This window comes from Lagopus leucura, unplaced genomic scaffold (assembly GCF_019238085.1).
Source record: "Lagopus leucura isolate 7727_CA_CO unplaced genomic scaffold, USGS_WTPT01 Super-Scaffold_100001, whole genome shotgun sequence".
NCBI classification, from domain to species: Eukaryota; Metazoa; Chordata; class Aves; order Galliformes; family Phasianidae; genus Lagopus; species Lagopus leucura.
Genome location: NW_024962262.1, coordinates 34,699,865 through 34,714,121, shown reverse-complemented (window position 1 = coordinate 34,714,121; position 14,257 = coordinate 34,699,865). Strand labels below are relative to the sequence as shown.

The 14,257-nt window shown below is 38.3% G+C and overlaps 1 protein-coding gene across 5 annotated transcripts in view; it reads left to right on the top strand.

The window, feature by feature from the left end:
- Window positions 1-1,705: 1,705 nt before the first annotated feature.
- Window positions 1,706-14,257, top strand: part of UGGT2 (UDP-glucose glycoprotein glucosyltransferase 2) — a 74,695-nt gene continuing 62,143 nt past the window's right edge. For 4 of the 5 annotated variants that reach the window (XM_042867861.1, XM_042867859.1, XM_042867862.1 and 1 more), the window contains exons 1-4: window positions 1,706-1,883; window positions 3,213-3,295; window positions 11,131-11,261; window positions 12,028-12,140. In XM_042867861.1, coding sequence (XP_042723795.1) covers window positions 1,738-1,883; window positions 3,213-3,295; window positions 11,131-11,261; window positions 12,028-12,140 — 473 coding nt within the window. In that variant the 5' untranslated portion in view covers window positions 1,706-1,737. Of the gene's footprint in view, window positions 1,940-3,212; window positions 3,296-11,130; window positions 11,262-12,027; window positions 12,141-14,257 lie in introns of all 5 variants that reach the window. The other variant, XM_042867860.1, reaches the window with a different exon arrangement.

Genomic DNA, 14,257 nt, shown 5'->3' with positions numbered 1-14,257 from the left:
CTCAAAAATTTTCAATCTATAAAAAAAGAGTTGTATTTTCAGCTAACTGATTACACTGATGAAGTTCAACTTATTCTCACTTAGTACTACTGTTTCAATTAAGTAGACATAGCTTACTATGACTTACACTACAAAACATTTGCATCTTACTGAGAAACCCTCATTAATCACTTCCTCTATTCACACTGAAACAGCTATGATAATCAATTCTTATTTACACAGCTGTGAAATGAATAATTTTAAAGTTCCATTGTAATGGTTTTTCTGTTCCGCTGAAAAATGGTTCAGGAGAACTGAGGGTTTTCCTCATACATATGGAATGTGCATACAGCAATGTCTAAGTCTCTTATTTGGAATACTTAATTGCATAAAACTCTGCAGGAGAAATGAAGATTAAGTCTCCTGTCCATCTCCTAGGTTTGCACGCTGCTTCGAAGATTAAAATCTGCCTTCACATAAATATGAAAGAATTGATTTCTGAAAGGCATACCTTGGCACTCTGTGGCTAGAATGTAGTCAAGGTACCAAAGGAAAGGGAAGATGAATATAAATATTGAACATAGATGGATATACACAAATATTTTCTTTATAAGGAAGGTGCTGCTCTGTGACAAAACCATACTTACTTCTGAAAAGCAGAATCAAGCAACGGGTCAAAATGCGCTCGAAGAGGTGTAGGCCATCCTTGAGATGGACAAAGACCTCAGAGACCTGCTCTGAGCAGGAGGCTGGACAAGACAGAGTAAATTAATTTATCTATGACCCTCAATTTTAGGCAACTGATAAAAAAATAACCCTAAATAGGAGAGATAAATGAGTTGGGAAAGAGATTGTGTCCAATGGAGACCTCTGCATTTAAGCAGAAAGGATCTTTCTGCAAGACAGAAAACTCAATTAATGATTTTCTGTAATTCAGCCAAGGCTAATTATCTTAAAATTGATTTAGAGCTCCACTTTATCTCACCACAGTATCCAAAGTAGTATTTCTGTAACTAATGGCAACAAAGCTTAGGTTCTTTTGTGTGGTAAATAATAAACTGTGTGAAGAGAAAGTACAACCTATTAAGAAATCACAGCAAAGCAGCAACAGCAGTCTCTCAAATATCAACGTAAAATAAAATGTAACACAGCTGCTTCATAGAGAACAGTAGCTGACAGATGAAGGTAAGGTAGAAAGACCCATGGAGCACACAGCAGTATCACAGAATGGTTGGATCTGGAAGGGACCCTTAGAAGCCATCTAGTCTAACTGCTCTGCAATGAACAGGGACACCTACAGCAGGATGCCCAGAAACAGAGCCTGCACCGCCTCTCTGGGCAATCTGCTCCAAAGCTGTGCTACCCTTACAGCAGCAAACTCTTTCCTCGTATCTTTCCCTCAATAAAACCAACAAAACCGACCATTCAGCCGGTGACGAACTCCGGCTCAGCACCCAACCGCTACCCACATTTCATTGCGCGCGTAGCGACGCCTCCCCTCTACCAGCCGCTACTCCACGCATGCACTGAAGCTCCAGGGCCGCGTGTCAAGGCATAAGCGCGTACAGCTCCACTATATTTATATGCCGTCCGTCCGTGATTGGCCCCTAGCGTGGCCAATAGTCCGATAGAGAGCGCACAGGACAGCCAATAGAAGTACGGCATTGGCTACGTGGGCGGGGCGAGGCGCGCACGCCGAGCTCCGGGCAGCGGGGGCCGTGTGGGCGGTGATTGTCCGAGTGTGGTTCGCGCTGTCTTATGGCTGCCGACTCGCTGCTGTTCGCCCTTCTGTTCTTCTTGGGGGTGCGGCCGTGTTCCTGCCGCGGGGATCCGGCCTCTTCCCCGGCCGTGACTGCTCGGCTAGCGGCGAAATGGCCGGCGACCCCACTGCTGCTGGAGGCGAGGTGCGTGCAGCCCCCGCCGCCCTCCTCGGGGGAAGGGAGCGGCGTTTGCTGCCCAGGTCGGGGATCGGGGGGCAGGCGGGCGGGTCTCTGTTCTCTCTGTTCTCTCTGTTCTCTCTGTTGCTCGAGTTAGGAAAACTGCTCAGCTTCTTCGGTTGTAACGTGCCGTTAGCACCCTTTCCCCTGTCCTCAGTGTACTATTTCTCATTATTCTGTCGTTAACCTACTCAGACGCTTTGCTGGTGGAGTTGATGAGGTGGGTAACTGAGCAAAAGGGCGTCCCGTCCCTGCAGGTTGTGCCCTGCTGGTGCTCAGGGCCGTGCTGGATGGGCCCTGGAGCCTGGGCTGGTGAGTGGCAGCCCTGCCCACATCAGTGGGCTTTGAGGTCCCTTCCAACCCAAGCGATTCTATGGTTCTCCGATGATGTAGCTCCTCATCTACGTTAACACATTTCCTTAACTTGAGTGAGAGAACACCCAAGTTAAGGAAACACGTTAACGAAGATGAGGAGCTGCAGTAGTAAACCGTGTTTTCTAGAAGCGTACTGTTAATTTGCAATCATAAATTCAAAATATTGAAGCCTAGATGCTTTCCAGTGTTGGATGTTTGTGGCTCCTGAGCCGGTTTGTTTTACAGAATCTTTTGTTTATTTAATTTCAACGTGCTTAATGCTGTATGAAGGAGTCCCACAAAAGGGAGAATTGCAAGCTCCTGTCATCAAAGTGGCAAAGTTCCAAAGTAAACATTAGAAAACAATGCACTCATGATAGCAGATGTAAGGGGGAAGGAAAAAAAAAAAGCACCTGATGTTGCCTTAAAAAAGACTTTAGAAATGTTACCAGTAAGTGTAAAACTGTATTTAGAATAAAGTAACCCCAGCCTTTTTCAATTATAGCGAACAACCCATCTTTGAAAGTGTTTGAGAGGTTGGGACCTCCCTTCTTTATCAAAGTAAACATTGTAATGGATAAAAGTCTGTGAGTGAATTAAAAATGTAACCCAACACTGTGTTCTTATTTGTATGTATAGCTGCTATTTAATAAAAGTTTGTATTCTCAACTGGTTTCATATATAACAGTATATTGGTAAGCGTATGGAAAAAATAAAGATAAAATACATTGTGTTTATTAGTAGTTTCTTTACTTTACAACCCTGGCCATAAAGTTTGGTAGTATTTTGTTCAAAATTTAACCAAAACATACCAGGTATTAAGTGCTCTATTCTACTGGGTATTTGTTTATGTTGTTACTTCAGAACAACTGAGGTTTTTTACTATGGTATGTCTTTGAAGAAAGTCAACCTATGGACAATTCATTTTTATTTTTTAAACAGTGAATTTATTGCAGAAGATGGTAATGAGAAGTTTTGGCAGTTCTTGGAAACTGTACGAGAATTAACAATTTATAAACAAGGAGGTAAGTTGAACAGCATGCCAGTTTCAATAACCTTTCTATAATTTTTGAGCATCAAACTATGACATTGGCTAGTTGCAGTCAGGTAAATCCTCTCTCTTCCATGATTGCTTGTTAAGTATTTATCTTTCAGAAATTTCAGCTTATGTTTTCCCAGAGAAAATATTCTACTACTGTAGGGCTATTTTAAAAACAAGGAAGACGAGATGGACTGAACTGCTTTTACAGCATGGAACAAAAATGCTAAGATTAAATACACCTACCCTCTGATATGATTCAGCAAGAGTTTATAGGATATTCAGAATTAATGTGTTGTGGAAGAAGTATGTTTGAAGAGGAGAGAATCCCACACATGGCTAAAATGAGAATGATGGCTAAAGGAAAAAAAGGAAGAAAACGTAGACATATTTAATACTTCTTGCTGACAGAAACTATGTTAAAAGCTATGTTAGTGTTTTAGAATAATACTGATGGCAAAACATAATAAAATCCCTTCTGTGATGACAGAACATTAAGTTCCTAGAATTTTTGAGATCAAATCAACTGAATTAATCGTAAAGGTAAGTGAGCCATCCCAGAAAATATCTTAGGGAACAGTTTAGTAGAAAGTACAAGAGCTAATAATGAAAAATGCTTCAACAGGTTAGTCAATATTAAGCCTATTTGGAAGTTTAATAGATGAACTAAGTGAGAAAGCTTCTGAACGAGTTAAGTTTGTTTCATTTGCTCTTTATTTGAAAACAGTAGCATTCATTAGGCATGAGCATGAGGACGTACCACTAGAAGAAGCTTTAAATACATTGAATGCTAAAGTAAGTAATCAGGAGCTGAAAAGTAGGAAAATCATACCAGCAACGTAAGTGTGATGATGGAAATGAATCCCTATCGTGCCTGGAATATAATATATTGGAGGGAAATAGAACTCAAGGAACAATTTCTCTGCAACTATGACTGAATACTAGTCAAAAAGTGTTTTGTGTCCCTGTGGGTAAGTCTGTGAGACCATTGTTTGAGTGCTTAGCAATGCCCAAAGAAGTGATAAACTTAGGAAATTGCTGGAAAGGGAACAGAGACCAGCATAGTGAACAACATTTGCTTGCTTATGATTGCATGGAGTGTTTCTGTGTTGAGTAGAACATGATGTTCTGTTCTGTTTTCTCACTGCCCTTATCCCATTACCTTTCATTTTTTCAGAAAGGATCTAGTAGAAGCAGGTAATGTACATAGAATTGTGATTGTAGGTGTGGGATGTAAACTGGAAGAACAAAAAAAAAAAGTTACGTGAGCTAATGAAAACTTGAGGATAGTCTGATGTCAAGGATATGAACAAAATCGGAGAATAACTGACTACAGTAAGCCTGAGTAGTGAATGCTGTATGGAGCTGTTTGTGTAAGAGTGTGAGGATATGGAAAATGGAACAAAGCTCAGTCTGATTTGTGTCTGACTGCTAGTGGCATTTGTTGTGTTATGTACTGTGGCTAACTGTTTAATGTGTTTATCAAAGCTCTGGGTAGTGTCTTGCATTACATCTGCCACACGCTTGTGGGTGGTACAGAACTGGGGTAAATCAAGAAGCTGGCAGGCTGGAGAGATGGGCCAGGAGAAAGATCTGAAAGTTCAGCATTAAAGACACTTAAAGGATTCATGCACGTGGGCTGGAATAACTTCAGCAACAGGGTAAGAGTGGCACTGGATGAGTGGAAAGCAGTTCTTGAGAAACAGAGCTGTATATTCTTGCATTGAGTTTCATTGTGCCATTAGGCCCATGAAGGCCAGTTACGTACTGGGTTGCTTGAGTGTAGTGGCAAGCAAGTTGAGAAAAGTGATTATTTCACTATGGCACTTGCAAGACTGCTTCTGTACTACTAAGCCAATTTGGCACTCACATTATGAGAAAGACATTGGCATACTGAAGCAAGTATAGGATAAGATCATCACAGTGCTTGGGGATCTGGAGCAGATTCGTGAACTGGTTTGTATTCAGCCTGAAGGGGAGGAGAGTAAGGGCAGATCTTATATCTCAGCTACCTGATAGCATGATGTACGGAAGATGGAACCAGGCCCTTCGTGGAGATCTGCAGTAATACAAAAGGAATCAGTGGGCAGAAGTTGAAACATGGAAATTCTGGTTAGAGAGTGGGAGAAATGCTTTTGCCGTGGGTGTGAGTAAACAGTGGAACAGACTGTCCAGGAAGGTTGTACAGTTGGCATCTTTGGAGGTATTTGGAACTCTGTGTGCAAGGCCCAGAGCAGCTATATCTAGCATTGAAATTGGATCTCCTCTAAGTAAAAATTTAGGTGAGATGACTTCTAGAAGTCATTTCTAGATTTATTATTATTAGTTTGTTTTTTTTTTTTGTCAAAATGAGCAGTTAAGGTACGGTTGATATGATGTGAACAGTAGGTAGAAAAGACTGGTTGAGGTAAGTGACTTTTTAAGTTGTGATCTTTATGATATGAACAGTAGGTAAGCTGGATAACGGTTGGTTTTGTACAGGAAAAGAAAATCTTAGAGGGTTAAGAAATTCTAGATATTAAGCTTAAAAACTGGGCTTATAGCAGACTTAATGGTAGATTTATATCCCAGTGTACTGTTGAGTATTTTAGAAAAGAATGGAGTATTGGAGGAGATATAGGAAAATCAGAAATATCAAGTATACTGCCTTTTTTTTTCCAAGTCATTCCTCAGATGATTTCAAGTCTGTTGTTTTACCAGTCTCTGAAATGTGTTCTTTTAAATTCAGAATAATCAACATTGATTGTTAACATGTTCATTTAAAATATTTAGCCATAGCAAATTTGGCCTATAGTTTGCTTAGCTATTGCGTATGTAGAAATTTAACAAATTTGGAAGGAAAAACATGTGTGGAATTTAGCGGAGTATTTTGTAGAGTTAGTGTGACTGTTACAACACTTTCTTTAATAATGACTCAAATCAACTTGGACATGAATGAGCATATATGCTATGAAAAATATCTGCAAGGGTAATTATGAGATACGCACTATTAAATTAGACTGAGATCTTCAGGTAGCATGGACAACATTCTGTATATTTATTATGAAAGACATTTGGATCTGGGCTCGTGGAAAGTTTTGAAATGAATTTGCTGCTATTTTGAGCTGCATGTAAGTTATAAAGAACTCAAAGATTTAAACATTTAATGGTAAAGAGAAACACTGTTACAATACAATAAAATTGCAGTTTAAACTTGCTGCTGATTTTGTATCTCAAAAAGTTAATTTAGGAACATGGAGTGAAGGTAAGTAGTTACCTGCTGACAAACAATAACCAGAGTGCTTATTGTCTTCCTAAGTGATTCAGTTTATATGTAGACTTCAACTACCTCACAAATACTGAAAAATACCCAAAGCCAACTACAATAACAAAACAGACAGAACAAATAGCCCCACATATGCCAATAAGGAAACTTCTCCAGAAGAATAGAGCAATGTATTCCATATAAACAGCAGTAATGCAGATTATCTTTTGCAGATATAGAAAGTTTATCAGTGCACACTTATTAGATCGACATTAATGTATATTATTAATATTAATTTTAATAATAACATTAAAACATTAATTAATTCAGAACTAAAACAGGTAAATGTTTTTATGCCCATACCAACTATACTGAGGAATAATACAGTCTCACAGGCATGGCACTTTTCCGTAATAATCACGCAATACTGTGCACTGTTCTGTTTATACTGGCATCTGGCTTGAATTTATGGGGTTTCAACTGGCCGGTGATTGCTTGAACTGCTGCTACCTAGGTGCCCTAATTCCCTGACGGGGAATACAGACCCTGACAGGGTCTGTAGATACAAATACACATATAGATGCTTTTGGAACAATCCCCATACTCTCATACTTCAAACCAGTAAGTCACTCTGGTCTTCTGAGTTTATTCCATCCCTTTTTGGTTGCTCACCCTGCCTCCTGTGCCTCAGTACTTTCAATTCTTCTGTGAGGCACCAGCATATTTTCAGATTAATTTTGGGGTGCTTGTTCTTACTTGGCATGGAATCACAAGAGCTCTGATAAAGACCTTTGCTTCCCTTCTGTGACCATCCTGGTCCTCTCCCTTTTGTTACATTGTATTTAATCTACCTGTTATATGAGATACAGCTGTAGATTTTGGACAGAAAATGCAGATGTTAAATACGGGCTTACTTCTTAGCTATCTACTTCGGTTCTTGTTATAGTCAGCTTGGCTACAGAAGTTTAGAGAGCTATTCAGCTGACAAATTTAGGCATCTCTAGGGTGAGCTAAATAGCTTTTCATGTTTTGTTGATTGCTGGACTATATTGGTTAGAATGGCAGTTTACAGACTGTACATGTGCAGGCTCGTGCATTTACATTTGGATGTTTCAGATCTGGAGCTGTATCCCTATCATTGCCATCTCACTTGTTTTTTTAATCAACTTTGTTAATGAATTTAATGGCTCTATGCTATCATGCAACACTTTATGACCAAAACATCTGTTTCTCCTTGATTCCTTCTAACATCCTAGAAATTTATTATAGCTTCCACTTTTCAGCATGGAGTATGTTGTTAACAGTGTGCCTGAAGGGCAAGCAATTGTCAAGTTTCAAGAAGCAAATACTATATGAAAACAGTTTGAAGCATATAATAATCTTAGAAAAAAATGTTTTTGCATGTTCGTATAGTTATTGGTGTGGATTGATTTAACATGCTGAAATTTAAAGAGGTACAACTGTAGCCTGAATGCAGCGAGCCAGGTTAGTGTAATTAGAAATAGTCCATTTAATTTAAAGTTTGATGAAAATGATTGTACACAATTTATGGGAAGGCAACTCCTTAGAAATCCTGATTATTTTTTTTTTTCAAATAGTAAATTATAACAAGTGGAGCCTTTCTAAATAGTGAATTTTAAGGAGGAGAAGGCAGAAAGTAGGTCCTAGAAGCTCTAAGAACAGAAGTTTGGAGGTTATAAAAAGGAAAGTCAGAGGATAGGAAGTGCTTAGTTATGAATATTGTATACAAAAAGCACTGCCAATCCTAAGACAAATAGTAAGTGAAAAGATAGTTCCGTGATTCAGACATTTTTGAGTATTATGGTATCAGAGAGAGATTTCATAATTTCCAGAAATTAAAAAATAACTTAACAAGCTTGAGATACAGATTAATGAGTAAACATTAGAGAAAACACTCCTTGCTAGCATAGAAAAGAAAGAAGTTGAGATGGTGTCTTGCAATAGTAGAAGTATTCCTACAGTACTTGGGCAAGGAAACAAGGCAAAGAAAAAACTGCTTAGTAGGTGTGTTCCATTTAATAAATAACGGGAATGAAATCTTGCAATGAAAACTCAGGGTATCACATAAGCTGTAATTAAAATTACCGTACAGGAACAGTGAAAGACTCTGATATTTCGGTATCGTAATGATGAATGATCAAGTGTTGCCACATTTCTTCTGCAAATTTTATTGTGTGTTTTTTTCCTTAATCTCCCAGGTTATGGGATTTTGTTGATTTTTTTTTTTTTTTTTTTTTTTTTTTAACTCCATCTGAAGAGATCCTTTTCATGAGGACTTCTAAGCTCAGAAGTTTATTCACATCTAGAGTTGGATGCAGTTAACAGATAGTTCCGAAACTGTGACCTGCTGGTTATGGTATATGTCTTGGGACCATAGCAAAGTAGTATCATGTTGAGAGCTGCAGTCATCATTTAATACAAGTATTTCTGAGATCTGCTGCATCTGAGTCAGGTAAAATGGGACATGTAAGGTCATGAGAGATGATTTTCAGGCTGTAGAAATCCCTCTGGGACGACAATTCCGTTTGTGCAGAAAGAGTACCTTTAAAATACAAGAACACAGATAGACTTGAGCTGGACAGTGGGACTGGTTTCTCCCCTAAGTTCACTTTCCCTTAGAATCATAGAATCATAGAATCATAGAATCACCAAGGTTGGAAAAGACCTAAAAGATCATCCAGTCCAACTGTTCACCTATTACAAACAGCTCCCACTAAACCATGTCCCTCAACACAACATCCAGCCTTTCCTTGAACACCCCCAGGCTCGGTGACTCCACCACCTCCCTGGGCAGTCCATTCCAGTGCCTGACCACCCTTTCTGAAAAGTAATACCTCCTCATGTCCAGCCTGAATCTCCCCTGCCATAGCTTGAAACCATTCCCTCTGGTCCTATCACTAATGACACGAGAGAAGAGGCTCTTGCTATAAGTTTTCAACTATTTAGGAAAATATGGTAATTACACGTGCAAGAGATCCTGAATTGCTGCAAGAACAGCTAGTATTTATTCATATAGTAAAATATATGCTGATTACTTAGATTTTTTTTTTGGCCACAGTGTCAGTTCTGCATTGGCCTGTGCTTATTTCAGCTGTTCTTCAGTGGAAGACCAAGCTCTGGAACAGGGATTGTGCACAACGTGTGTTATGATAACAGCTTTTGTTCTCTGTGTTCTGTGTTCAAAGATATGTAGCCCTGTATAATACATACAGACCAGTTCAAATTTTTGATGCACGTTATTTCTTAAATTCTTTAAGAAGACACTGGTCTTTTTCACAACTTGGTAAAGAGTACTACAGCTTCTTCTAATTGGGCTTCTTTGTCTTGTGCCTGAAGAGAGCATGAGACTATTAATGTGTATCTCACAAAGTCAACCCAACTCTGGGCTGTATCAGAAGAGGGGAGACTAGCAGTGAGGTAGGTGATAGTCCCTTTGCTTTGCCTTTATGTGGCCCCACCTGGAGTTCTGCATTCAGCCCTGTGGTTCCCAACTTAAGAAGAGTGTGGAGCTGTTGGAGTGGGTCCACAAAAGGACTACAAGGATGATCACAGGGCAGGAGCACCTCTCCTATGGAGACAGGCTGAGGGCTGGGCTAGTTAGGCTGGAGAAGGAAGGCTCTGGGGAGACCTCGTTGCAGTCTTCCAGTATCTGAGGGGGACCTACAGGAAAGCTGGAGAGGGTCTCTTTATAGGGAATGTAATGATAGGACAAGGGGTTATGGCCTTAAACTGGAAGAGGGTAGGTGTATGAGAGTGTTGAGGTGCTGGCCCGGAGAAGCTGTGGGTGCCTCATCCCTAGAGGTATTCAAGGCTAGTTTGCATGGGGCACTGGACAGCCTGACCTGGTGGGAGGTGTCCTTGCCCACAGGCAGGAGGTTGGAACTGGATGATTTTTAAGGTCCCTTCCAACCCAGATCCTTCTGTAATTCTATAAACATTTCACTTCAAGAAGAAATAGAAATTACTGATTTCCAGCCACAGTTCCTTATTATATCTTCTGTTGTTCCCAGACAACATTCACCTTCCTTTTTTACTTGGAGTCCTAATTTTGTCTTTGAGAAGGCAAGATTGTTTGAGTTACTGGGATAAGAAGCCACATCACTTCTCATAATCTTGTTCATCATGTATTTCTAGGGAAGAAATAGGATGTGAAAGTAGACTAAAGTATATCACCTTCAGAGGAGCTTTATTAATATAAGCTGTATGGTTCAAATGTTCCTAGACTAAATATGAGATAACAATTTGAAAATAATGCTGATTAAATGTAAATAACCTTCAAATGTTGCATTAAAAGTACAAGGTTGAAAAATAGAAAGAAATTAATAAGCTCTATTCAGTACTTTGAAAATGCTTCAGGTGTTAACTAGTGCTGTTTTGCTCACTTCTGGTTCATTTGTGTTACATTAGAATTGGTAGTAAAGGCAACAATTATCAGTGGACAACACTGAAGTGCTTGACAGTGATGAAGTAAAATTTGCATATTCAATTGCACAGATAGATACGTCATGCAGTTAGAGGCTGAATACTAAAAGTTTGTCCTTTTTTTTCTTCAACAGATACAGAGTATTCGTATTACAATTTAATCTTGAAGAAAGCAGGACAATTTTTATCCAATTTCCAAATCAATCTGTTGAAGTTTGCGCTTTCCATACGGGCATATTCTCCAACTGTTCAGATGTTTCAGCAGGTATATTCAAGGAATATATTCTCAGATACATTTGGTGAATGATTTATGTGGTATTTTGGCTTCACAGTAAACAATGTTTATTATTGCAGTTCAGCAATATACATGCTGGTGTTTTTGTTTTTGGTTTTTTTTTGCAATGAAATCTGATCTGAATTATAAAAAGTATTATATTATGTTTTATAAGCTAGTTTTATTGTGCAGAATAATAATTTGTGCTTAATTAGATGAATAGCTTTATTTCCAGGGTAAATTTTTTTGAATTGTTCTTTCTTAAAACTCAAGTGGTTTTATTTGTTTCTTTGTTGTTACATTGCTTTAAATACTGTAATGCGAATTCAGACATTTCCCAAAGTGTGAAATTTTCAAAGCATTTAGATCTGTTATTTAGTGGAATTCTCTTCCATTATTTTAATATTTCAGAATTTGAAAGATAGAGTAGTCAAATACTGACAGTAATTAAGATTAAAAATGCCTTTAATACAGTCTGTGACGCCAGCCTATGGAGGACATTTCTGAACCCCATCATTGCAGAACATAAATAGACTTGCATTTTCTGGAATCCGATCACATTTAATAGATTGCATCTCACAAAGTTTGGTCTCAATCTTCTAATATTTTCCATTACTGTTTTCACATGTACACAACTTTGAATGGGCTTAATTAGAAACACGACTCAATGACAGCTGTTATTTTAATCAGAGGGATGTGAGTTTAAGTTGAAGTGCAATCAAAGTATTCCGGTTAAGTATAATTGTTGAAATATTAGATTGCAGCTGATGAACCTCCACCAGAAGGCTGCAGTGCATTTGTGGTTATCCATGGGAAGCACACCTGTAAGACTAATGAAATTAAAAAGCTTCTGAAGAAGGCTAATAAGAGGTAAATGTAATGATTTTGTTTTAAGTGAAAAAAATACATTGCTAAAAAAGCAAAATGCATTATAGCACTTATACTTGTAGTATTTTGGAATTTTACATTCTATGTACTTCATATTCTATATACTTTATATACATCCTCATAAATCAGTGCTTACAGTATATTTAAAATACACATTATTCCAAAAGAGTTACTTTTGGTTCTTGGATATTTTAAACACTCAGTGTTGTGGAAATTCATTAATTACATATCAAAATACAATTTTAAAATAAAATACAGAGCTTTGCTTCTCTAACCATGGGAATATTTTTTTTTTTTTTTTTGCCCTTTTTGTTGGTGTGAAATAGTCAAATTTACTCTACAGTATGCAAACATACCATTTCATGCTTCAGAGTCAGTACTTCCACCAGCAGTTTTTTATGTAGTCATTGTCAATGTATTTGAGGGTTTCTGAACTGTAGGAGTGAAAGAAGAATCTGCATAAGCTGGCATAACTTTTCTTACCTCGTGCTAGACTTTGCACCTATCAAAACTCTGCAGGTTTTGTCCTGTAGAAACTAGCATCAGTCCAAAATGAGTTTCAGCCATGAGATAATGTAGAACCTATCCAAATAAATATATAATTATGAAAGCAAAATGTTTAACCTGTATCAAAAGGAGATTTGAACCTGAAAGATAAAGTAGTTGAGCCATAATTCTTGGAGTTTGATTTTGACCAAATGTAAACTGTGGGGGAAAAAAAAAAAAAAAAGAAATTACCACAGTGTCTGTATATAGTGTTCTTATAAAGCAGTTTACTGCTCCTTTTAGGTGGATTCTGCAAGTTCTTCTTTCTGGAGATACTATTCCCAAATTTGCAAGATTCTAGAAAATTAGGACACTAAACAATAGAATTATAAAGTTTTCAAAGTTGAAAGAGACTACTGGGAATCATTAAATTAACTTTAAAAACTCACAGGAAAACTGAAGGGGTTTTTTTTGGTTGTTTTTCTGATTGTGTTTGGTTTGGGTTGTTTTTTGTGTGTGTGTGTGTGTGTGTGTACAGGTTACATTGCAACCCTTATAGCTGCAGGGACAAAATCTTATTGAACTTCCTCTACTTTTACCAAGCCCAAAAATAGCTGAATCACTCAGATATTTAGAGTTCCCAGAGCTAAACTTTTACGAAAAAATATTCCCCTCCAAGTAGTTTCCACTGTTATTTCCAGTTATGCTCTGGGTAGCATACGCTCAGTCACTTGTGCTGGAGACTTAGCGCTTTAGTGATATAAAAAGGGCTGTGCTCCTCTGTCTTTTCTGTGTGATGTACATAATGGCATATGGGACGGTGTTCTGTCTTGCTGTTGGCTCCTCTATCTCAGTTGTTCTTTTTCTCTGTGGCGTTTAGGACAAGTAAATTTTTTTAATGATGTATGCTCCTCCCTTTTTTATTTCAAACTATTTTTCTTCTTGCTCTTTGCTTTTTTTTGTCTTTTGTCTGTCATAACTCCTTCAGTTAAGCCAGGTATAAGCTAGGTTTTCAGTTGTATTTTTAAGTTCCCTGTATGGAATGGGAACATGAAGAAATACTCTGTTTTTAGGGATTTTAGATTCAAATTTCAGTGAAAGAGAAATAAGAGCTTACAGCATTATTTGGTGTAGATCCATCAGCTCAGTCGGAGGTCTAGGAAGGCTCCAGCACTTTGGACTAAGGAGAGCCCAAAAGGATAAGGTCTACGTGTCAAGGTCAATGTTTTATTTCTGCCATTCCTTTATGCAGCAGCCACCGTGATTTGATTTATGTTATGTTCCAGTGGGCTGCGTGGCTCTAATAGGAACTATTTTGTGAAGATGCAAAGGCTGCTCAATAGCCTTGGACATTTCAAAGAAAAATCTTCAGTAGTAAAATGATTAGACTTGCATATCTTGAAAACAACACTACGATTTTTGGGGCATTTTCAGCCAAGAGCAGAAATATCTGATGCTGTTTTTGCAGCTGTCTCTACAAGTTGCCTGCAGTACTCTAGTAGCTGGCTAATGGCTGCCAGAACCCACATCCGCATTTATTTTATCATTTCTGCCTGTTGATCTTCTGTTCCTTACCTTTCAGGCAGCATTCACATGAGAGTGTCTTTTGGCAG